The following is a 23,745-nucleotide window of genomic DNA, read 5'->3' as shown; positions in this document are numbered from 1 at the left end:
CCTCTTTTACTCTATCAGATAACACCCTAAAAAATTCTCTCTCATACAGGTAAAGACTGGCTAAAGTTTTCCCATGCAAAAGTCACTTTTAAAGGGCCAGGACTGGTTTTCCTGCAGAGGATTGCATTGCTTGCCTATGAAAAAAAAAAAAAAAAAAAAGTTTGTCTGCCTTAATGCCTACATTGTCCTTGACAAAAATGTATAACATCTCTCATTTATTAAAGGTAGGCTTCTTTTCCTTGTATTCAAAACTGTATTCCCTCTTATTTATAGGCTTCACACTTCCTATATGCATGCAAGCCCTTTTCCATATATTTCCCACTCATCTTCTCTAACACATTTTGGCAATATGGCTTCCCAGGGGGTATAAGACTATCAGAAGTTCACAGATGATACTATCATATAGGAATGCTACATTAGAAAGTATGCAATGATCCGGGCTGCTAGGTAGCTACTTGCTCCCCCCAACCAGCAGAGGTCTTCACTGAGCCATGCTCTCTCTCACTCTAGCCACCTCCTTGATGGTTCCATGACACAGTGCTATTTAACCCTGCCTCGCCCTCAACTCGATGCCTCATCATCGAGTCACCTCTGCTCCTTGCTTTGGTCCACTCTGCCTTGCTACTGTATGGCCCTTATGGCCTTCTAGTCTTGCCTTGCTGCCTAGTTAGGACCCCTAATCTGTCACCTGTCTTATGTGTCTTGTCTACGTTCTGGTTTGTTCCTTGTCTGTTTTTTATTTTCTGTTCCCTGTGGGCCTCCTAGTGCCTCTTTTTTTTTTTTTTTTTTCTCAGTATGTCTGGGTCTCCTGGTGGCCTAGTTTGTATTGCAGAGGTTCCCAAACCTGTCCTGGAGGACCCCTGCCAGTCATGCATTTTCATTATGGATATCCTGAAAACTTGAGAGAGAACTTTTTTGTCTGAATGCTGCCAGCCCTGACCCCAGCCGCCTTGCACCATACCCGAGACGTCCTGCCAGCCCCCAAAACCTGCAGGCCCAACCCATGGGGAAAGTGGCTGGACAGGCAGAAGACCCTGCTCTCTTCTGCTACAGAGCGTCCTGGCCTGCTCCTGCTGGGAAAACCCCTGCAGCCGGCCTGCCAGACAGTGACAAATATGAATCTCTGCAGAGAAATTTTAAAGAACCTTGTCCATTTCATACAGTTGATACAGATGATGGGATAATGGCTTAAAATGCTGCCAATATAGTCCAGCCCAATGGCTCGGTGGCAGTGCACTGGTATAGAGAAAAATTTAGGGTTGATTCTCTGTTCAGGACTTCTATTCCCTGAATCAGCTAGAGTTGCAGAGGTAGTGTTCACAGCCCCTGGGGGACAGGAAAGGACATTGTGGTCATTCCTCAAGGGTGACACCTGGTGGCCAGATTCAAAGGCAAAACCCGGGTAGTCGAAAGGAGCCCTGGTGCATGGCTCCTGACCAAGATTGCCGCTGCAATAACTAAACTAAAGTAAATTGGAAGGGGATATAAAATAGGGGGATAAATCCCTGGGTAGTTAGGAATGAAGGGGCATAGTGTGTTATCCCTGCCCTGGTTCTGACTGAGCTGAAAGGAACTAACAGGTTAAAAAAAAAAATGCTAGTACAGATGTCCTAGTCAATTTTCCTATCGAAGATTAAATTGAGTTATGCATATATAAGTGGCAGAACAAACAACATTCCTGCTTTTTGGGGGGTTTTCCCATTTTTGCACATATCTAGCCTTAAACGGTCCTGTTTGGTGCCATGGAATGTCTAGATGGACTGACTAAAAGAGGGTCTTCCTGCTAGTTCCTGCTCAGAGGTGACAGAAAACACAAGTGGCATTAGTCTATCCTCTGCATCCATACATGTACACTCTTTTGGCCGTGGCGCACATTGTGCCTTGCCCCTTGAATATCACTTTGGCCTCCTACCCAACTGCCATACACATTACACATCGGCAGGCTCTTGGACCCAGATTTTCTGGCCATTTATATACGCTGTGGCCAGATGTCTATGCTGGTGAGAAATGAAGGGGGCTGGTAGAAGACCCTTTCTAAGTAGATAGGCTTCGTAGAAATGCCCTCCAAAATAGCAGTAAGCTGTACCCACAGTCCAGTGTGGCAGAGGCAGCTCAGTTTCCAGCACAGTCAGGAACTGCATGTGAACTCGGACTCCATTGCAATAGTGATGATCAGGTGAAAAGCATTAAATATGAGTTCCAGAGCCCTGTGCATCTGGACAGTGTCCATTCCCCACATGTTTTCTTTACAATGTCTTCCCATGACAATCATTAGCAACATTTAGTGAAACACTTGAGGATAAAAATGTTTCCTCACCTTTTCTAAAATAATTCACGAAGATGAAGAGGGCTACACCAATTATAAGTGAACACACCAGCAGGCTTCCAATTACACTGAAAATAATCACATTTTGGGATTTATGCTCTGTAACAGAAAGCAAAACAAGCACAGAAACAGATGTTTTGGTTAGAATAAACCACAAGAAACAAATTGTGTGACATGTAACATGCAGGCCAATGAAGCACAGGTTCACGTGCCTCCCCCCAAACTTTTCCAGCTAGGCCTCATAAAATAAAGAGGTTATTTTTGTGTCTTCTCATGTCTATAGGTGCATAAAACAAATTGTAAAAAAAAAAAAAGCCTGGAGCACTAGTTGCCACTACAATTTATTTTGAGAGCCGTAAGAGTCTGGCCACCAGCTAGTGCAGCCACCTTAGCTGGCAAATTTGTCTCAAACTTAAAAAATGGCATCTTAGAACTTTACAGAAAAAATGTCAATGCAGCCAACAACTAAAGTTCATTCTTTTCTGACCTGAGGACCTAGATTCAAAAAGCTAGTCAAGCAATGACATAAGTTATCCAATATAAAAAGGACACCCACATTTTTTTTCATCTACCTTTATTTCTGTGTATTTAATTGGGCTAATATGCCAACCACACTGTTTTAAATTAAATACTATGTTGAGGTTAGCTCACACCACAAAAAAAAAATCAATTTGAGAAATGCTGTCCTAGAGTCATTGGCAACCCATTTCTTTTTTTTTTTTTAATTTTGCATTTTCAATATAGATAAGAACAATAATTGAATATAGATTTCCAAGAAAAATCTTAATTACAATTCTCTCCCATCATTAAGTACGTCTATATTCAAATCCGAAAAATTATACAAATGTAATAACTCATGAAGGCAAAAAAGAAAAGAGCAAATTTAAATAGAAGTAAATCATTTAGGGCAACCCATTTCACAAGGCAATTTTATAAAACAATCCGCGATAAAGATGGCCTTATAGATGGCAATTTTCAAAGGCATTTCCCATGTAAACAGGTATTGATCTTAAATGGAACATAAGAACATAAGAAATTGCCATGTGGGGTCAGACCAAGGGTCCATCAAGCCCAGTATCTTGTTTCCAACAGAGGCTAAAACCAGGCCACAAGAACCTGGCAATTATCCAAACACTAAGAAGATCCCATGCCACTGATGCAATTAATAGCAGTGGCTATTCCCTAAGTAAAATCAATTGACCTTTTATGGCACGGTTTCCCGTGCTGTGCGGCATAGTGAGTTTCAAATTAGATTTTTTTTTTTTTTTTAGCACAGTGCTGCCATGGCAGAGGCTGAATTCTCTTTTTAGGGACCCGATGGAGTTCAAACTTGTTGGGAGGATGATGGAAAGTGGCACCAAGGGAAGGAGTGGAAGGGAGGAGTCGGGGGGGGGGGGGGCGGGGGGGAATACTACTGCAGGGGCAGGTCGGATTATTCTCATCGGCGCTTGCCTGCTGCTGACACATCCAGGAGGGATAACACCCTGCAGAGACCAATGGCAAACAGCTGGCTTACCTGTGACCAGCAGGGTGGTGGTCAGAGAAACATTGCTAGGCAGGGTTCTGTGCTCCACGCTGCAAGCGTACTTTTTCTCGTTATCTTCCAGGGTCGGCTGTAGTCGCAAGCGGCTGGTTACATTAAATGTCCCGTCGCTATTATCAGCCAGTGACCCCGTGCAGATGCCCTCGGTTACTTCATCCTCTTTGCTGCCCGAAATCTCGGTCCATCTCACCTGAATGCTGCTGGGGTAGAACTGGCTGACTGAGCATTGCACAGACTTCTCGCTGCCAGCCTCAACTGTAACCACTGACGAAGACAGGACAACCTGTGGATTCGCTGCAAAGAAGAAAAAAAAAGACGGCTTTATATGCCCTTTCTCGCTGGCTGGATCTATTCTATGGAACTCCACGCCACTCGAAATAAGGCTGCAGAGAAATTTGAAGCTATTTAAAACTAGTCTGAAAACCTGGCTTTTTAAACAAGCTTTTTATAAAGACAAAGAGAAGGAGGAAAACAGTTGAAAGATAAGGACACACCAAGTAATCAGTTTTTTTTCCTTTAACATCTCCAATTGCATATTAACGCTAGATTTGAACCGCTTGACAAGTTTCTCAACCGGCATATAAGCCTTAATTAAACACACAGTTTCTCTTATTAAAATGTTACCATTTTATGTTGGCATATGTATAATTTGTAATCTATACCAATTATAGTTTTTCCTTATTGTGCCTTTCTATAAACTGTTGTGATGGTGAATTAACTTAACGACGGTATAGAAGGGTTTTTAAATAAATAAATTTGATTTCTGAAGGACATGAATTAATGTACCAGTTCAACAAGTGTACTAAGCCACTGCACATCTTAATTAAAAGCAATATTGTCCGTCCCAACTCAAAGGCCTAAATTAGTTAAAGATAAAAATAAAATGGCTAGTGATTTAACTAGGTAATTTTCTTCTATAAATACATAGGGGATCACCTTGGGTGTTTCTTATACTAAAGAATCTTTGGGATAGTGAGGAGACTTCGGCAATGGGCAGCAAGGCACAGAACTCAGCACTTACCAGACACTGTTAAATGCGACACACCTTCCGCTCTGTTTGGTGTCACAAAGACCACACACCTGTAGTCCCCTTCTTCCGCAATCTTGATCTGTGGAATGAGGAGTGAAGCGTTCCCCCTTTTCAGCTCTTCCTCTGTAACTCTGGACCCTTTCCTCTGGGCACTGTGCTCCTGCCCATCAAATGAATACAGCTCTTTCTCCGCGCCATTCAGGGCTAGGAACTGCCACTTCACCCCCACTTTCTGGGGGTCTAGCTCCGATGCGCCGTACCCTGTGATGCGACACGGCAGAAGGACATCTTCGCCCACCTTGGCCTTCGCTGGCTGCACAACCACTTGAAGATTTTCTGCAACAAAACTCCCAGTGATCAGCCTGTCGCCTCTGATGCTGTAAATGTAGCCCTTTCTCTAAAACAACAGTGTGTTAAAACACACTAAGGCCCTGTTGTAATAAAGTGCGCTGGGCTGTGCGAACAATTTTACTCAGAAACACAAACGTTTTTTGTGCACAGACTTTACTCTCAATTCGTGCAAAAATGTGCTCATAAACCAGTGTAAAATTGTGCGCATAAATTAGCGTCCCACTCTCTGTTTAAATCCCATGTTAAGCAAGGCATTAACTATTACTCCCCGCTGTCAGAGAGGTGAGTAGGCTTAGCTCACGGTTTATTGACACTGGAGAGAGAACTGCTGATCAGAACTGGAGTAAAGTTACTCGGGCTAATGTTAGTCTACGGCGCTGAACCCAAAGTTCATGGCGCGGGGGTTCCTGACTTCAGGATTTAAGCACATAAAACAGTTTTGTGTGCGTACATCTTATTTTCTGCTTGCATTTCTGGCTTTAACTTCCTATGCATTAGCCTTCCATTTAGGCCCTACTGCAGCAGGAGTCACCTTGTTTTTTACCACATGATAAAGAAAATATGAACTGATATTTAGCCAAAATTTTGTACTCACATTTTTATTATATAGACTCTGGATCAATAAAAGCACCCTTTTACAATTTCTGACAGGGAATTCAATACTAAGGGGATATATTAGTGTTAACATTTTTAGATGCCCCGCTCTACTTAGCTGCTCCCATCCTCAAGGATATAAATAAATCGGGGGAGCGAGGGGAGTGCTGGGTGCTGTGCTGATTCATATCAGGACCCTCGTGCAAGCATCACTAGAATGCACATAAAGCAAAAATCCAGCAAGAAGGAAGGAAGAATGGACTGGGGGAAGGTGGGGAGATGTCTGAAAATCAGAGGCGAGCTCATTGCAAAAGGTTTCACACATTTCATTCCAGAAAAAAGTGCAAAAACATTAAAATCCTTAAAGTAAAAAAAAAACCCATAGAAATAAGACCTATACAGGAAGCAACAGAGAGGCTGCTGCAATAAAGTACACTCAGCCTAGTACACAAGTTTACATGCGTTTTGGATATGCTACACCAGCACCTGATGCAATAAGGAGATTAGAGGGACCAAAACTCCGCCCAAATTCATAGCTAATAAACTAATCACATTTAAATTCCATGTAGAGATGAGGCTATTAGCTATTATCCCCCGATACAGAAAATCACTGGGCACCCAACGCACACTTTCTAACGCAGCAAATTTAACTCCAGCCCCGGAGTTGGCAGGAAATCAAGCTGCGAGTCAAGGGCTCAGGAGAAATTGAAAAAAATAGCTTCCTGTGTGGTTCCTGCCTTTTATTCTTAAATACCTACTGCTTGCAGTGTTTAAGAATAAAAGTATGATGAATTCTGGATGAATATATATATATATATATATATATATATATATATATATATATATATACACACACACAACTGACATGCTCCAGGCTGATATTTGCTATTGTGTGTGTGTGTGTGTATAGTGAGCATCCAGAAATCGATTGAAGCAGGATAAAACAGATGCTCATATTGAGCGCCTGTTACGATTGAGGGCGTATAAGCCACGTTTCCTGGGTGCCTGATGCATTTGAGCTTTAGGGTCTCATAATTCTTCCCTAGCGCGCCCTTTTTAATAGAGCAGGCTCATTAAAATATAGCACTGGGCGCCCAGGAGACGTGGCTGTATGCGTGACTTACTGCATCGGCCCCGTGTCAGTATCTGGGAAAAGTACTATTGCTTGAATTCTGGAGATTTTTGTCCTGCAGGGGATTGCCTGGGTGTGAAAATCAAGAGTTGATTTTATTTATTTATATTCCGCACATTCCCACTCATAGTTCAAAGTGGATTACAATGGACGTTCATAAATGATAACCATACCAATTACAACACAATGCATAAAACTGCAAATATCATTACGTAAAACAAGAGGTCAAAATAATAATAGAATATGAAAAATAAGAGCTAATATCTGAGAGAGAGAGAGTATTAGCTCTTGAAAGTTAGTCAAGAAATGTATTAAATTAGTCCAATAAAAAAGCATCACCTTATATTCTTGTTAACCTTTATTTCTCTGCATTCAAGTGAACTACCATGGCAACTATTGAATTGCTAGTCATGAGGATTGCCACCTCCTACATCTGAGAATGAGCGACAGGGAGGTGATCTGGATACATCCAAGTGACCCAACTGGCCACTGTTAGAGACAAAATGCTGAGCGCCACGGACCACTGGTCTGACTCAGCTTGGCACTTCTCATGTACTAGAAGGTGAAGTAACTTGCCCAATGTCAAAAGGAGCACTAGTGGGGTTTGAACCCTGGCTTCCCTGGCTCGCAGGTTGCTTCTCTAACCACTTTACAACTCCTCCACATAACAAGCTAAAGTTGCACAATATACATTTTTGCTTTGATAGATAACAGCAATAAAAAAGATTTTGCAGTGACCTTCATTAAGGTCAGAAAGAGTTCAAGGGAAGAAGAGAGAGACTGCATGATTATGATGTGAAACAAGCAGCAAGACACAGGCAGTGTTGCCAAGTAATTAATTGTTTGTCATTACTATTTCAATAAGCAAGAAGCATAACTGATTAAGTAACTGAACATATTGTGTACCAGACTATTTCTGCCTTATGTGATCACCAGTAATAATCTCTAACTTCAGCTAAAAATCACATTTTGTCCAAAAGTTGCATTTTAACTATTTTAGTACTAATCTTAAATCCCTGCACAACTCTGAGACTAAATTAATTTCATTGCTTCAGATTCTTAGAGAATATCTGGGGCAGAATTATAATGTTGACTATTTGCAACCAGGAGAGTGTGACCCAAGGTGGGTGTACTGGCCACTCCCTTTACTAAATAATCCATAGCTGTAGTTAGCTACTGCTACAAAAAGTGACTTTCCCAGCCCCTAAGTTGTGTCTGTACATCTTTGTGACATCACGACGTGTGCTAGCATGACCAAGAGATGTCACAAGAACAAGGAGGCTTTCGTTCATATCCTGATGTGCTACTGATTCTTTGTCAAGGTGGCACTCACTGCTCGGAGGCACTCGCTCTAGTGTTCATTAAACAAATTTCATAGGACAATTCCAGGAGCCTCTGGGAACCCCTCTGCAGCACATTGATTGCAAGGCTAAGCCAGACCCTACTCCCATGGCCACAATCGGTAACAGGTAGAGATGGAAAGAGTATTATGACCAGACAGTAAGCTATTAAATACCAAGATGGTCAAAGTTTTTTTTCCCGAGGCACCAGATGGTCTCAAAAACTCGGTTACAACAAAAATAAACTGGTTTCATGAAACATAATACTTGTTGTTCTGAGCGTTCAGAGAAAAGCGGATGCTTCACTGAGTAGGAAGCCTAACATAATTTTGGCTCAAGTTAAGTGCTGTCTGGGCCAAAAGCCTTGGGGACAAGGCAAGAATTTTCTGAGAGTTTCTGAGGTTCATATTGATCCAGCTGCATGATCTCTCAGCAGGAGGCACTGCTCGGGGGCTGGGGGAGGGGGGGGGGGGGGGCAACATGCTGTCCCTGACCTGAGACGCTAGAGACGGGGCTGGACGTGAGCTGTAGCAGGTCACGTAGCGGAGGAAAAACCACATCCATTCTCAGAAGCTCCTCGAGCACACAACATGAACCATTGGCTGGATGTCAGCGTACCCTACTCCATGACTACCAGCCCCACCAGCTTCCCTTTCTGTGTCCGCATCCATTTTAAGAGGTTACTTCTTTCCAGAAACTAGGAATGACTCTACTGGATTGTGGTGGCACAGCCCAGTGTTTCTCAACCCTCTCCTGGGGGCGCACCTATCAAGTTGGGTTTCCAGGATTGCCGCAATAAGTATGCAAGAGAGAGACTTGCATACACTGGGTCTCCAACGTATGCAAATCTCTCATGCATATTCATTATAAATAGCCTGAAAACCCGACCGGTTAGATATGCCTTCAGGAGAGGGATAGGGAACACCGGCATAGCCGAAACTCTTTTGAAATAGGTACTCACAAGTGAAACACACACACATTCCATTTCACATTTTGTACAGTTCTGTGGTGAATTTCATTCTGCTCTCTGAATGCCTTCTTACTCGAGGCACCATACCAAGTAGATGCACTTACTATTCACAGGATATACATACACAAATTACACACATTATAGAGAGGATACAAATACTACACAAATTACACACTTACACACTTTCTATACAAAGGATGCACATACTGCAAACGAGCCACTTACTGTAAAGTTGATGAACATACTACATAAATTATACACTTAACTATTGACAGTATGCACAAACTATCCACTTACTGTAGAGAACATGCACATTGTGTAGACAGGATATACATGATACAGAATACGATAAAGAGGATTCCCACTATAACTAGAAAATAAGCATTCTGTGAACTAGATATGTATACCACAGAATACTCAGACCAGTTGCCTTAGGTAGGGATTATTTATTACCACCTTCCGGTTTGTTTTGTGAGATCTACCACAGAATACTCTACAGCAGTTGTTCTCAACCTTTTTTCTATCCGGACACATCTGAGAGGAGATGATCACATGCGTGACACAGTGAACACATGACCATCCATGGGACTAAATATATACTCTGCATTCACAGGAGCCCCTCGCTTCCTAACAATGGGTACAGAGCAGAACTAAGACATTTTCCCTGTACAACTCACCATACAAAAAAGATATTCTGATTCTTGTCCCATCTCAACAACAGTATCACAAACTCCCTCTATTATCGGGTGCATTGTAAAATAAAAACAAACAAACCCCACTCTGTACACGTCTATCAAACCTGTCATACCTCAGGAGCACTAACTCCAAGAAATGAAAACGCAATAGCCCTTCCCATGGAAAGGCAGTGGTTCACCACCAGTGCAATATCATATTGAGAAAATAGAACAAATAAGGCTGATACAAGCCTAACAAAATATAGAAAACACCTAGCCTACTATAAACGAATTATTCTAGATACAAAAAAGCAGTTCTATAGCTCTAAAATAGAAAAATATGGAAACAACCCAGAACATTATTTACCATAGTAAGCAATCTCACTAATGACAAATCAGAATCTCCACAAAACCTTCCAGAAAAAAGATGCAATGATATTGCAACTTTTTTTAATGACAAAATTAAGAACCTTAAAATGAAAATCCCAAATACAACGAAACAAGAAATTAAAATGAATAAAAGAGAGATTAAACAGTGGTCAACATTTAATGAAGTATCAGAGTTTGAAATCGAAACTATGCTAAGAGAGACTAAATCCTGCCCCACATTCTCAGGACACAATACCCACCACAGACATAAAAAAAATAGCCAACACTGTATCCCCGACACTGACAAAAATCGTTAACCTATCCTTAGAGGAAGGGTCCATGCCAGACGCACTAAAAGGAGCAATCGTAAAACCAATATTAAAGAAGAAAAACAGCGACCCACTTAACCTAAGCAACTACAGACCAGTATCAAACCTACCCCTAATTGCAAAATTAATAGAAAAAACTATACAAAAGCAACTAACCGAACACCTGGATAACAATAACATCCTGTATCCCTCACAACATGGTTTTCGAAAACACTATAGCACAGAAACACTCCTGCTTGCACTAACAGATAATATCATGAGAGGTTTCGATAACAGTGAACACTACATTCTAGTGATGCTAGACCTCTCAGCAGCCTTTGATACTGTGAATCATAACATACTGTTAAATAGGCTAGAAGAAATAGGATTAGGCAACAAAACAATCAGCTGGCTTAGATCATATCTAAGTAACATATTTTCAAGTTCAAACCAAAGATTCTATGTCAGAAAAAATAGACCTTCAAACAGGAGTACCACAGGGATCCGCCCTATCTGCTACACTTTTCAACATATACCTGCTACCTTTATGCCACCTGTTAGCTGGCCTGGGAATCACTCACTATTATATACGCAGATGACATTCAATTAATATTACTCATTGATGATACAATTGAGAAAACATAGCGAACATGTATCTAGACATTATCAAACAGCTATTAAACCAAATGGAGCTTGTAATTAATATAGAGAGATTATAATAGCATTACTTTTATGTGCCTTTATGTAAACCGTTGTGACGGTACCCACCTTAATGACGGTATAGAAAAGACTTAAATAAAAATAAATAAAATAGTAAAGTACCTCATCTCAGTCACATACACATAGAGCACAGACAGAACAGACCTGCCTTCACCACATATAGAATAAAGGACCACAAATTACAAGGGTGGAAACAAAACCTGGACTGGCAACTCCAAGACCACCACCTGCATGCAGTGCAAAACTGGAGACTAGAAACAAAAATATATTTCCTCCTACACTAAGCAAAGCTCAGAGAGAGAAGAAATGCATATTCTCAAAACTGACATAGTATGGCCCTTGTACCCAATCACTCCCCTCCCTTCTCCCAACTACTCAATCATCCCTTCACATGCTCATTTCCCTGTCCAACATTCCCAAACCCCCAACCCCACATCCTCTTCCCCCCTTACTTACCCAGAAATGTATTTATTTGACAGCTTTTCTATACCATCGTTTAGTAATATCACAACGGTTTAGACATTGAAAAATATGAAATGTGAGATACAGAAATTCATAATAAAATTTTAAAATATACCAGATAAGTGCTACAAAACTAATACAGTATCAGTATAAAACAAACTAAAAAATATAAAACAGGAAATGTAAAAGGGTTAAGAATACAAAATAAAACCATAAAATAATAAGCAAGGAAAGTAAAAGGTATCTGCCCTAAGAGTCTCCTATCTTATGTGCGAAGGCCTGTGTGTACAGCCAAGTTTTCAAATCCTTTTTAAATTGTCTGAAATCCTGCTGCAATCTAAGATCCAGTGGCATTGTATTCCAGATTTTGGGTCCTGTGAGAGAGAGTGCCCTGTCCCTGACCTGGGTGAGATGTGCTGATTTTTACCGATGGAATCTGTAATAGGCCTTTGTTCGCTGATTTTAAATTCCTTTGGGGTATATGGAGGCGAATTGTCGTGTTAAGCCAGTCTGCATGTTAGTCATATATTAGTTTGTGTAGTGTACTACGAATTTTATAATGTATACGGAATTCAACTGGTAGCCAGCATAATTCAGCTAATATAGGTGTAATAAGAACATAAGAAATTGCCATGCTGGGTCAGACCAAGGGTCCATCAAGCCCAGCATCCTGTTTCCAACAGAGGCCAAACCAGGCCACAAGAACCTGGCAATTACCCAAACACTAAGAAGATCCCATGCCACTGATGCAATTAATAGCAGTGACTATTCCCTAAGTAAATTTGATTAATAGCCGTTAATGGACATCTCCATGAACTTATCCAAACCTTTTTTGAACCCATCTACACTAACTGCACTAACCACATCCTCTGGCAACAAATTCAGAGCTTCATTGTGCGTTGAGTGAAAAAGAATTCTCTCTGATTAGTCTTAAATGTGCTACTTGCTAACTTCATGGAATGCCCCCTAGTCCTTCTATTATTCGAAAGTGTAAATAACAGATTCACATCTACTCATTCAAAACCTCTCATAATCTTAAACACCGGTTAATACTCTTGCTGCTACATTCTGTAAAATTTGTAGTGGTCTAATGGTGGAAGATGGGAGGCCAAGTAGAAGAGAGTTGCAATAGTCTGTACTGGCAAAAGTTAGGGATTGTAGTATAGTTCTGAAATCATTTTGATTTAATAATGGTTTAAGGGGTTTTGAGCATCATCAATTTCCCATAACCTTCCCTTACTTTCAGCCCGATCCAGTAAAGTCCGTGGGAGAGCGGACTAACGCCCGCTCTCCCGGCGCGCGCACCGGCCCCTCGCCGGTGCGAGCGATCCAGTATTTAAATTAGGCGACGCGGTGCAAACGAGGAAAAGGAGGCGCTAGGGACACTAGCGCGTCCCTAGCGCCTCCTTTTGGCCTGGAGCGGCGGCTGTCAGCGGGTTTGACAGCCGACGCTCAATTTTGCCGGCGTCGGTTCTCGAGCCCGCTGACAGCCACGGGCTCGGAAACCGGACGCCGGCAAAATTGAGCGTCCGGTTTTCGGCCCAACAGCCGCGGGCCGAATTCAAAATTTTTTTTATTTTTTATTTTTTACTTTTTTTTACTTTTGGGGACCTCCGACTTAATATCGCTATGATATTAAGTCGGAGGGTGCACAGAAAAGCAGTTTTTACTGCTTTTCTGTGCACTTCCCTGGCGCCGGAAGAAATTAGCGCCGACCTTTGGGCGGCGCTAATTTCTTAGAGTAAAATGTGCGGCTTGGCTGCACATTTTACTTACTGGATCGCTCGGGAATACCTAATAGGGCCATCAACATGCATTTGCATGTTGAGGGCGCTATTAGGTGCTGCGGGTGGGCCGCGTGTTTTCCTCCCCTTACTGAATAAGGGGTAAGGGAAAACACGCGTCCAGAGCAGGGTGACAGTGCGCTCCGACGGAGCACACTTTACTGGATCGACCTGTTTGTGTGATATGTGTTGTTTTAAACTAAACTCAGTATTAATGATAATTCCAAGGTCACATACATTATTAGATAATTTAACTGTTGAGCTGTCATTAAGCACGATCGGCGTTTGAATTATATTTGAGGTCTTCCTTTCTAAGAGAATAAATTATCTTTTATCGATATTTATTACTAATTCCATTTGTGTTAGTAGCTGTTTAATGATATTCAAATACATGGCTGCCAGTTTAAAGTATTCTCAGTAGTATCAGTGATAGGTAAAATAAGCTGGATATCGTCTGCGTATAAGTAGTGAGTAATGCCTAATCCTGCTAAAAGATGACATAAAGCAGCATATATATGTTAAAAAGCTTAGCCGACAGGGCAGAGCCCTGAGGAACTCCTGTCTTTAACTCATTTTTTTCTGACAGCATGTTATTAATTTGTACTTGGTAAAATCGCTTATTTAAATATGATGTAAACCATTGTAGTGTGATTTCGCTGAGCCCTATTTCGTCAAGTCTTTGCATTAATATATATCATGGTTCACTGTATCAAACGCAGCTGAGAGGTCCAGTAATATTAATAAGTATTGTTGGCCATTATTGAAACTTCTTTTAGTGATAATAGCAGTGTTTCAGTACTAAAGTGTTTTCTAAAGCTGTGTTGGGATGGATATAGGATATTAGCTTCCAAATGTTCGGTTAATTGTATTTGAACTGTCTTTTCGATTAGTTTGGCAAGGAAGGCTAAATTAGAGACGGGCCTATAGTTGTTTAGTATAGTGGGATCCAGATTTTTTTTCTTTATGATTGGCTTGATGATAGCGCCTTTTAGAATATGAGGAAAAGAACCTTCCTTTAAAGACAAGTTAATGGAGGCTATGCATGGTGCAACAACCTGTACTAGAGGTTTAAGTACTAACGTTCCGTAGGTTTGGTGTCAATTAAATGATTTGCGGGGTTCAATTTTTTGCCTTCTACTTCTAAGGTTGTGATTTCCTTAAATTTAGACCATTTGGCTGACTCTCTAGAACACATTTTAATCTCTTGTTTTGTGTTGTCTTTTATGTTCTTCAGTAAATTGCTCAGTTTTTTTAAGAATAAAATCAACAATGTCATTACATCGAATTTCGGGGAGGTCGGAAGTGGAGTGATTAACATTCTTAGTAAGCTTGTTTATTATGCTGAATAGGGTTTTAGGATTGTGAGCGAATTTTTGAATTTTTTTGCTGTAATATTCTTTTTTCGTGTTAGATATCAATTTTTTTGTAATATGCATAAAGGAGCAGTAATTGACTAGGGTTTCGATGGATTTATTTTTCGTCCAAATGTTTTCATTTTTCCTCAATTTGTTTAGCTTCCCTAATTTGATTATTGTACCAAAGGTGCTGATTTTTTTGGTCCTAAAATGCAGATAGGGTGAATCTGATTAAAACTATCAGCCATAGTTAAAGGCATGTTGAGCTATGCGTTTACTGCAGTAGTTCCATTGGACAGGTCTAATTCAGTAATGTTATCATGAAGTTCATTTTGCAGATCTTCAGTTTTAAACATAGGGTGGTATTTAAACTTAATGGGGTGTCTAGAATCTGAAACTGGATTACAATTAAAAGTTATGTTTGAGAGAATTAGGAAATGATCTGACCAAGGTCACACAACCCTGGATCACCCTTAGACTATAAATGCCGGAAAGGACACGTCGGTCTTCTTCCCAGTCCTTGCTGGAAGCTTCCTCACCTCGTTTAGCTCAACTAGCAGCAATTCGTGAAAGAACCTTCTCCACAGCAGGTCCATTAATCTGGATCACCCTCCCACTTTCTATACGATGTTTAAACAACCCCAAAGAATTTAGAGGCACTAAAACTGAATTGTTTTAAGCAGCTTTCCCAGCTGTTGTCTAGTTATTGCTCCTCCATTTATCATGGTAGCTGTACCTATGCCAAGGTACTCCTAGACCCTCTCTTATATTTTTACAGGTAGCACATCATCTACACTGATTTATATTTCTATTTTTCAAGTTGTAATCTTCCTATTTTATCATGTATCCTGCCCCGAACCTGAAAGAGTGGAGGAAATAAATATTTTAAATAAATATGTATACTCTAGAAGAGAGGAAAGAGAAGATTCGATGCAGACATTTAAGTACCTATAGTGTATCACAGCACAAGAAGCAATAAGGAAACTGTAAAGTTAACAGTCATGATAAGGAATTCCACTCTGAAACAATGTCAGGAACTATTTTTTCATAGAGAGAGTGATGGATGCCTTGAATGCCCTTCCAGAGAAGGTGGTGGAAACAAAAACGGTAATGAAATTTAAAAAGAAACACGGATAAACACAGAAAAGCCCTAGAAACAAGAGGATGGCAATGAAGTTCTGGGTAACCGGCACAAAATGGAGGTCCTGCCCCTAATAGCAGTGGAGTAGTGCTTAGTGCTTCCACCTTCCAGGAACGCATAAGGGTAACCCGCACTGTGCAGTGGTTACAATTCTGGGCAGACTCAATTGACCTATTTACTATGCAATTCCTTCTTTACTCAAAATGTAAAAGCAGAAATCAATGATTACCAAATACAAACAAAACTCCATAATCTCACCCTACTATCCCTGAAGAAGGCACAGGAGATGACTGGTCATTACCTGCCACTTGGGAAAGGACGCAAAGGTAAAACAGGAACCCTGCACAGATCCACTGCTGCTCGTTAAACCTGCTCATCTTGAGCAGGCGAAAGGAAAGGCTCATACTGGGCTCTAAAATCGTCACCGCAAAACCCGGAAGAACCAAGCCTGCTGACCGAGGTGCTTTCACTTTTGCTTTGAGCACAGGGATATAATCTGATACCGCATACAGCCAGCAAGGGGAGCTCCTGACCAGCCTATGCCAAGGCGAGCTGTCTGCATGGACCGGCATTATGCTATGCTGTACCGTATTCAGGTGTTAAAAGACGTTTATTATTTGCTATAAGGTCCGGAGAGAGCAGGAACTAGGCCCGTGCCAGCTAAGAAAAAGTAGGCCCCTATGTAAGGTTCTGATGTGATACTTAAGAGAAATCGTTTTCTAAATTTCCCAAATAATTTTTATTTATTTAAGAAGGCTTTACGAGCTTTTTTGTTAGCAAATTCTTCAATTACAATTGAAATTTTTATTTATACATGTTAGAAATAGATATATTTAGTGCTTTTTTTTTTTTTAAATTTTGCCCAACAAAAGTAGGCCCCTTGAACATTGTAGGCCCTAGCCAAATGGCCATGCTGGCACCCCCCTCTCTCCTGGAGTGGCTACAGAATAAAGAACATGTCTAGGTCCAGTCTTCACCATCTGACACTGGCTGGAGCACAGCTTTTGAATAGTGGAGGTCAGAGCAGCGGGCTGTGAACCAGGGACACCAAGGTTCAAATCCCATTGCTTAGGTAAGTCACTGCCTCAACTGCAAATTTAGATAATCAGTCCTCTAGGAATAGGGAAATACCTAGAGTGCCCGAATGTCATATGCTTTGAAGTGCCTGAAAAGCAGATTATTAAATAAATAATTAAATAGGGGACCCAGCTACAAAGGTATGTGCCCATTTTTCAGCCCACAGCAACCTACTCTATCTTCAAACACAAGGCACCCGTGTAATCTGTAGTCCATATTCAAAGAGGTTTGTGTGGATAACCTTTTAGCTACCTGGACAAAAAAACTTTAATTGAAGATTTCTCCCCAGTTAAATTTTACCCCAGCATCATTTTTCCAGGTAAGATTTAGCCAAATGAAAAGGAGGGCAGGGCCTTCCAGGGCTGGGCTTATGTTTAGCCCGTTATCAAGCACTACCCAGATACATTTACCTCTGTAACAGGACGCTACAGTAAAAATCGCGGGAGAGCGGGCGAGCGCACAGGCCACTCTCCTGTGCGCGCGATTCAGTAAATTAATTTATTTAAATTAGGGCCCACGGTAAAAAGAGGCGCTAGGGACACTAGCGCGTCCCTAGCGCCTCTTTTTGGACAGGAGTGACGGCTGTCAGCGGGTTTGACAGCCGACGCTCAATTTTGCCGGCGTCGGTTCTCAAACCCGCTGACAGCCACGGGTTCGGAAACCAGATGCTGGCAAAATTGAACGTCCGGTTTTCAACCCGCAAGCCGTGGGCCCTTTTTAAATTTTTTTTTAACTTTCGGGACTTCCGACTTAATATCGCCATGATATTAAGTCGGAGGGTGTACAGAAAAATAGTTTTTACTGCTTTTCTGTGCACTTCCCCGGCGCTGGCAGAAATTAACGCCTACCTTTGGGTAGGTGCTAATTTCTGAAACTAAAATGTGCGGCTTGGCTGCACATTTTGCTTTCTGAATCGCGCATGAATACCTAATAGAGCCATCAACATGCATTTGCATATTGCGGGCGCTATTAGTCTCGGGGTAGTTAGATGCACGTTTTTGACGCGCTATTACCCCTTACTGAATAAGGGGTAAAGCTAGTACTGTATGGGCCTGTAAGTTTGGTCGGGCAAAAGTTAGCTGGATACATTTAGGAAGAGAGACTGCGGGAGACTTACCCAGATAAGTCCTGAATATCCTGGCTAAAGTTTGCTGGCTAATTTCCCGTTCGCTGCCCTACTCAAACTGGCCTTCATCGTGTTTGAAGGTTGCCTTGTTACGCAGTAGAAAGCACCACCCTACAAGGCTCCTTAACCTCCAGAGCTAAATAATGCCCTTGGACTTTGAGTGTTATAATTCGGTCACTTATTGCCTAATCCCCTTCTGTGACAAATTATAGAGGAAGTTAAACTTTAAATGAAATGCTTCTCCAACCCTTTCTAGCTGTAAATTCAGAGTTACTTATTGGGTATTATCATTTATAAACATTTGATATTACTAAAGGTAGGCCCAAGGCAGATTCTATAAAGTAACAAAGTAATAATGGATACCTACAGATATAAGGTAGACTGCAAGTAAATATAGCAGTGAGGTACATTATGTAGGAATAAGGAAGCGAGTACATGGGGTATAAACTGCATATATGGGAGGAGGAATAGCCTAGTGGTTAGAACAGTGGACTATGAACCAGGAGACCAGGGTTTGAGTCCTGCTGTTGCTCCTTGTGACCTTGGGCAAGTCACTTTACCCTCCAGTGCCTCAGGTACAAAAAAAACTTAGATTGTAAGCCCTCTGGGGATAGGGAAATACCTACAGTACCTGAATGTAAACCGGTGTGATATCTCAATTGAGATCGAATGTCGGTATATAAAAATAATAAATAAATAAAATAAATATACATACATTTAAGAAGTTATACAGCAGCTGTGTAAGATATATTAAGAACCAGTTGAACAGAAGGATCCAGAAGAGGGCAAACCTTGCAGGATTCATGGTCAAGATGACTTTACTAGAAGATGAGTCTCTCTTGTGGAGTCTTAAAAGCTTCCAAGAACCACATGTTAACACTAATAAAACAATTTTATCACAACTGACAAGTTATCAGAAGTAAAATAATTTTCTGACTCAGAGCTTTTCAGAAGAGGTTTGAGAAGTATTCATAGTCACAGTGAGCAGCTGGGAGAAGAGGGCAGAGTCTCTCCTGCACGAAACCCATCAGCTGCATAGCTGTCCCAGAGTTGTTTGGCATCTGGAAATCCAGAAGGCTGCTTACACTTCAGGGCATAACCTGCTCCAGATTGAAAGTAAATAGGCAAGTATTAAACATTTGTAATTGTGAATTGTGTAGCTGTAGTTGGTAGAAGGGCACCAGTAGCAGACTGCCCATGTCATTTTCACGGGGCTTAACCTGAGGCCAAGAGTAGCCTTGTATAGAGGTCCTCGGGATTTTTCTGTTTAAATCTTCTGTTTCATGTTGTTGTTTTTTATTTAATAATACAAGATGCTGATTGCACACTTCTGTTGCAAAAGCTTTCATTTTTACTAGCATGGATAAGGGCTATTGTACACCACAAAAGACAGATTTCTACTCAAGTCCATACATTGATTCCTAATGGGATGGTATGAGAGCCCAGGTGATGGTGTCATGGATCATCAATGAAAACCACATTTGCTTCTCTGTGCCCATGCTGTTTTGTTAATGGATTTCAGATGATTGTGTAAAGTACCTGTGAGGTGATTGTCTGCCCAGGCCGAATGGATTTGGCCTTAGTACTGTAAAAGGTATTGGGTGCAATCTCAGCTTTCTCTGCTATATGCTAGATTTTGAAATCTTTGAGCGGTTGGAAGGGTTTACAATTTTATTTGTAGGTTTTATTTACTGAAACATGAAATTGTACTGTGGATGAACCAAACTTGGTCACATGCTCATGTGTGCTGCTATTGGCTGGCATCCTACCAAGCTTTTGCACCAATTCTCTTACCCTTTATTTTATAAATATGGTGTATTTCTTTTTAGAAAGAAATTCAAATTTTCTAGTTGCTAGGCAAACACTCCAAGCCTGGTTTCTTTCAGACTTGCTAGGCATAACTGCACCTATAGGTACAGTCATAGAGTAAGCTGAAATCTCTAAAGTATTTCAAGGGCTACATATCCATATTCTCTTAGTACAGTATTTACTATTGAATGATTATTTTTATTTCATAAAGTTGTTAATTAGCTCTTCTAAACTTCTTAGTTCAAGCCACGTTGGCAAGAGTCACTCACTGACTGGCAACTCTCCAGATTCAATTGGTTCATATCAGCTATGAGATCACAAATTTATATCACACACAGTACAACTGGATCATCTCCCCTTGCATTGTTTGTGGTGCTGTTCCAACATGGCTGCTCCCATGGGCTAAGAACAAATCCAGGGGACCTGCTCAAAAACTACTTGGCAATAAAATTACTAATAACTGGAGGACAAGTAGCACTTTGTGCATACTTATGAACTATTTGCAGAACACAGTGTATAATTTGCACACCTTTTTGTTCATTCAGGACTCAATACAGCTGTGAATAGCTGGGATTTGTTGGATCATCCAGATAATTTATCATCCCTTGGGTTAACAACATGGCCAACAGAGTACAGTAATACCCCTGGCTTTGGGCATTGTAAAACTTTACATAAGGTTGCCTTCTCTCAGGACAATTTTTCCCTGTAATCTTCTTCAGCCAACTCCTATTTGTCATTGTTTCGTAAAACAAAAGAACATTTATTGGGTTTTTCCCATCAATTTAATCAAATTAAAAGTATCCCATACAACGTAGTATGTATGACTTGATGGTGTTTCTTCTAAAAACATAGCATGGAAGAAGCTGACATTTCTATATTATCCCAAAATTCAGCAGAGTTGTTTACCTGTAACAGGTGTTCTCCTAGGGCAGCAGGATGTTAGTCCTCACATATGGGTGACATCAGGGGATGGAGTTCAGCACGGGAAACTTTGACTGGCACACTGAGCATGCCACTATCCATGCAGCCATAGGGGGTCCCTCTCCAGTCTCTTAACATAGAATTACGAAAAAAATAAAGCAACATACATAGGAGAAACCCAACTTCGTGGGGTGGTGGGCAGGTTTCGTGAGGACGAACAAGCTGCTGTCCTATGAGAACACCTGTAACAGGTAAGCAACTCCTAGGACAAGCAGGATGGTAATCTTCACACATGGATGAATCCCTAGCTTCAGGCTACTCCTGAATAATGATGAGACTAATAGACACCTAACCAGGTGCCAACGGGGACAACAACACTGGTGCTCTTAGTAACAGAGGGAGATAACCTGAACAATGGGCCCTAGGCAGGAAGAGTTGGGTTCTACAGCTAAAATATTCCAGAGGACAGACTGGCCAAAACTGCTATCATGTCGGCCATCCCTGTCCAGACAGTTGAAAGAGGCAAAAGTGTGGAGGGAACTCCACGTAGCAGCTTTGCAGGTCTCATCCAAGGGGACTGTTCTCAAGTGGGCCACTGAAGTTGCCATGGCTCTAACAGAATGAGCCTTGACATGACCCCCTAATTGCAGTCCTGCCTGAGTATAGCAGAAAGAAATGCAATCTGCCAGCCAGTTGGACAGGGTCTGCTTATCAACCGCATTTCCCAATCTATTCCTATCAAAAGAGATGAGTGGCGTAGAGTGCCTGTGGCCTGCTGTTCGCTCCAAGTAAAAGGCTAAGGCTCTTTTACAATCCAGACTGTGCAGAGCCTGTTCGCGCTGGTGCGAATGTGGCTTGGGAAAAAAGGTGGGCAGGACGAGTGACTGGTTAAGATGGAAATCAGTCTCCACCTTCCTATCATGCAAGAATTTTATGTAAGGTGGATACATCACTAGGGCCTGAAGCTCGCTGACTCTGCGCTGAAGTGACCACGACCAAAAAGACCTTCCAGGGCAAGTACTTCAAGTCGCAGGTGCACAGCAACTCGAAAGGAGCTTTCATGAGCTGAGGCAACACCACATTGAGATCCCAGGACACAGCGGGAGGCTGTAAGGGAAGCTTCAACTGCAGTAGACCCCGCATAAAGCGACCCACTATGGGTTGCACAGAGATGGGCGAACCATCCACACCCTGGTGGTAAGCACAGATAGCAATCAGGTGCACCCAAACGGAGCTGGATTTTAAGCCAGTGTCCGAAAGGTGCAGAAGGAGTCAAGCTCAGTTTGGAGCAGGAGAACAGGTCTAAGCTGTTATGCTCACACCATACAGAAAATCTCCTCCACTTCAGGCCACAAGACTTCCTAGTGGAAGGCTTCCTGGAAGCTACCAAGACTCGAACATCATCATCCAACAGGTCAAGGGGCTGTAGAATTAATCTCTCAACATCCAGGCTATCAGGGGCAAGGCCCTGAGGTTGGGATGGTGCAGCCTGCCTTGATCCTGTGTGATGAGGTCTGGGGATGTCCCCAGCCTGATCGGTTCCCAGAGGGAAAGATCACGCAGGAGCGGGAACCAGATCTGTCATAGCCACGAAGGGCTATGAGGATCATGGTCGTCCCCCCCCCCCCCCCCTTTCATGTTGGAGCATCAAGAGAGTCTTCTTCACTAGAAGAAGGAGAGGATCTGCATACAGAAGGCCTTTGCCCTAATGGCGAGCAAAGACTTCTCCCTGTACAGGGGGGCTGGCTCCCCCCTGTACAGAGAGAACTGGTCCACCTTCCTGTTGTAGGGGGATGCAAAGAGATCCGCATCTGGGGTGCCCCAGAGACAGAAGAGCAGATCTATCACCTCCTGATTCATGGGGTTGGAAGGCCTGACTTAGCCTGTTTGCCACCACATTCTCCATTCCGGCTAAATACATGGCTCTGCGCACCATACCCTGGGACAGAGCTCATAACCAGATCTGAACTGTCCCTTAGCACACCAGGAACGACCTCGTTCACCCCTGCTTGTTGATATACCACATTGGCACCTGGTGGCTGGTCTGGATCAGAACCGCTTTGCTGGTCAGTGATCTCTGAATGCCCACAGCACATATCAGATCGCATGGAGCTCCAGGAATTTCATCTGACACTGTGCTTCCTGGGTGGACCAAAGATCCTAGATATGGAGGCCCTAGACACAGGCACCTCACCCCAGAGTGATGCACCCGTAGTGAGCACAATCTAGGTCAGCAGAGACTGAAAGTTAACCTCCTGCTCCAAATTGGGCAGACCCTCCCACCACAAGGAGTTGAGGAGAGGCGGGGTGACATGGATGCGAACACTGAGGTCCTGAGCGGCTGTTGCAAAGGGGTAACATGGATGATCATGGCCATGTGACCCAGGAGTTATAGCGCCAGGTCTTTTTGTTATGGTGTCAGATTTTCGTTAGTGCCCCCAATGCTCTCTATGTCCCTCATGGATCTACACTGTGTGTGTCCTCTGCCTGGGAGCATCGAATGATGTTCGGGAGTGTTGTTTTTGGACCAGATGACCCCCCCCAAGGGTTAGCATGCTTGCCTGGATAAAATGGAGAAGCGCCTTGGTTCGAAGAAGTCCGAACCCTCTACTCCAGCATCAGGGGCATCGACTGCGAAAGGCCATAGGGAACTGCTGGACACAGAGCCTTCGCTGTCCACCCCTCCACTGGGGCCCTCAATGGAGCGAGGTGC

At 42.3% G+C, this 23,745-nt stretch overlaps 1 protein-coding gene and 1 long non-coding RNA gene across 3 annotated transcripts in view; one reads left to right on the top strand and one right to left on the bottom strand.

The window, feature by feature from the left end:
• Positions 1 to 16,532, bottom strand: part of NCR3LG1 (natural killer cell cytotoxicity receptor 3 ligand 1) — a 34,764-nt gene extending 18,232 nt beyond the window's left edge. The window contains exons 1-4 of the mRNA XM_029582689.1: positions 16,401 to 16,532; positions 4,891 to 5,235; positions 3,843 to 4,163; positions 2,318 to 2,425 (exon numbers count right to left, since the gene is read on the bottom strand). Of these exons, the coding sequence (XP_029438549.1) occupies positions 2,318 to 2,425; positions 3,843 to 4,163; positions 4,891 to 5,235; positions 16,401 to 16,503 (877 nt within the window). The 5' untranslated portion in view covers positions 16,504 to 16,532. The remainder of the gene's footprint in view (positions 1 to 2,317; positions 2,426 to 3,842; positions 4,164 to 4,890; positions 5,236 to 16,400) is intronic.
• Positions 1 to 23,745, top strand: part of LOC115079295 — a 160,288-nt gene that overhangs the window by 88,499 nt on the left and 48,044 nt on the right. The window lies entirely within an intron of this gene.

Source organism: Rhinatrema bivittatum, chromosome 17 (genome assembly GCF_901001135.1).
Source record: "Rhinatrema bivittatum chromosome 17, aRhiBiv1.1, whole genome shotgun sequence".
Lineage (NCBI taxonomy): Eukaryota > Metazoa > Chordata > Amphibia > Gymnophiona > Rhinatrematidae > Rhinatrema > Rhinatrema bivittatum.
This window is presented reverse-complemented; position numbering and strand designations above follow the sequence as displayed.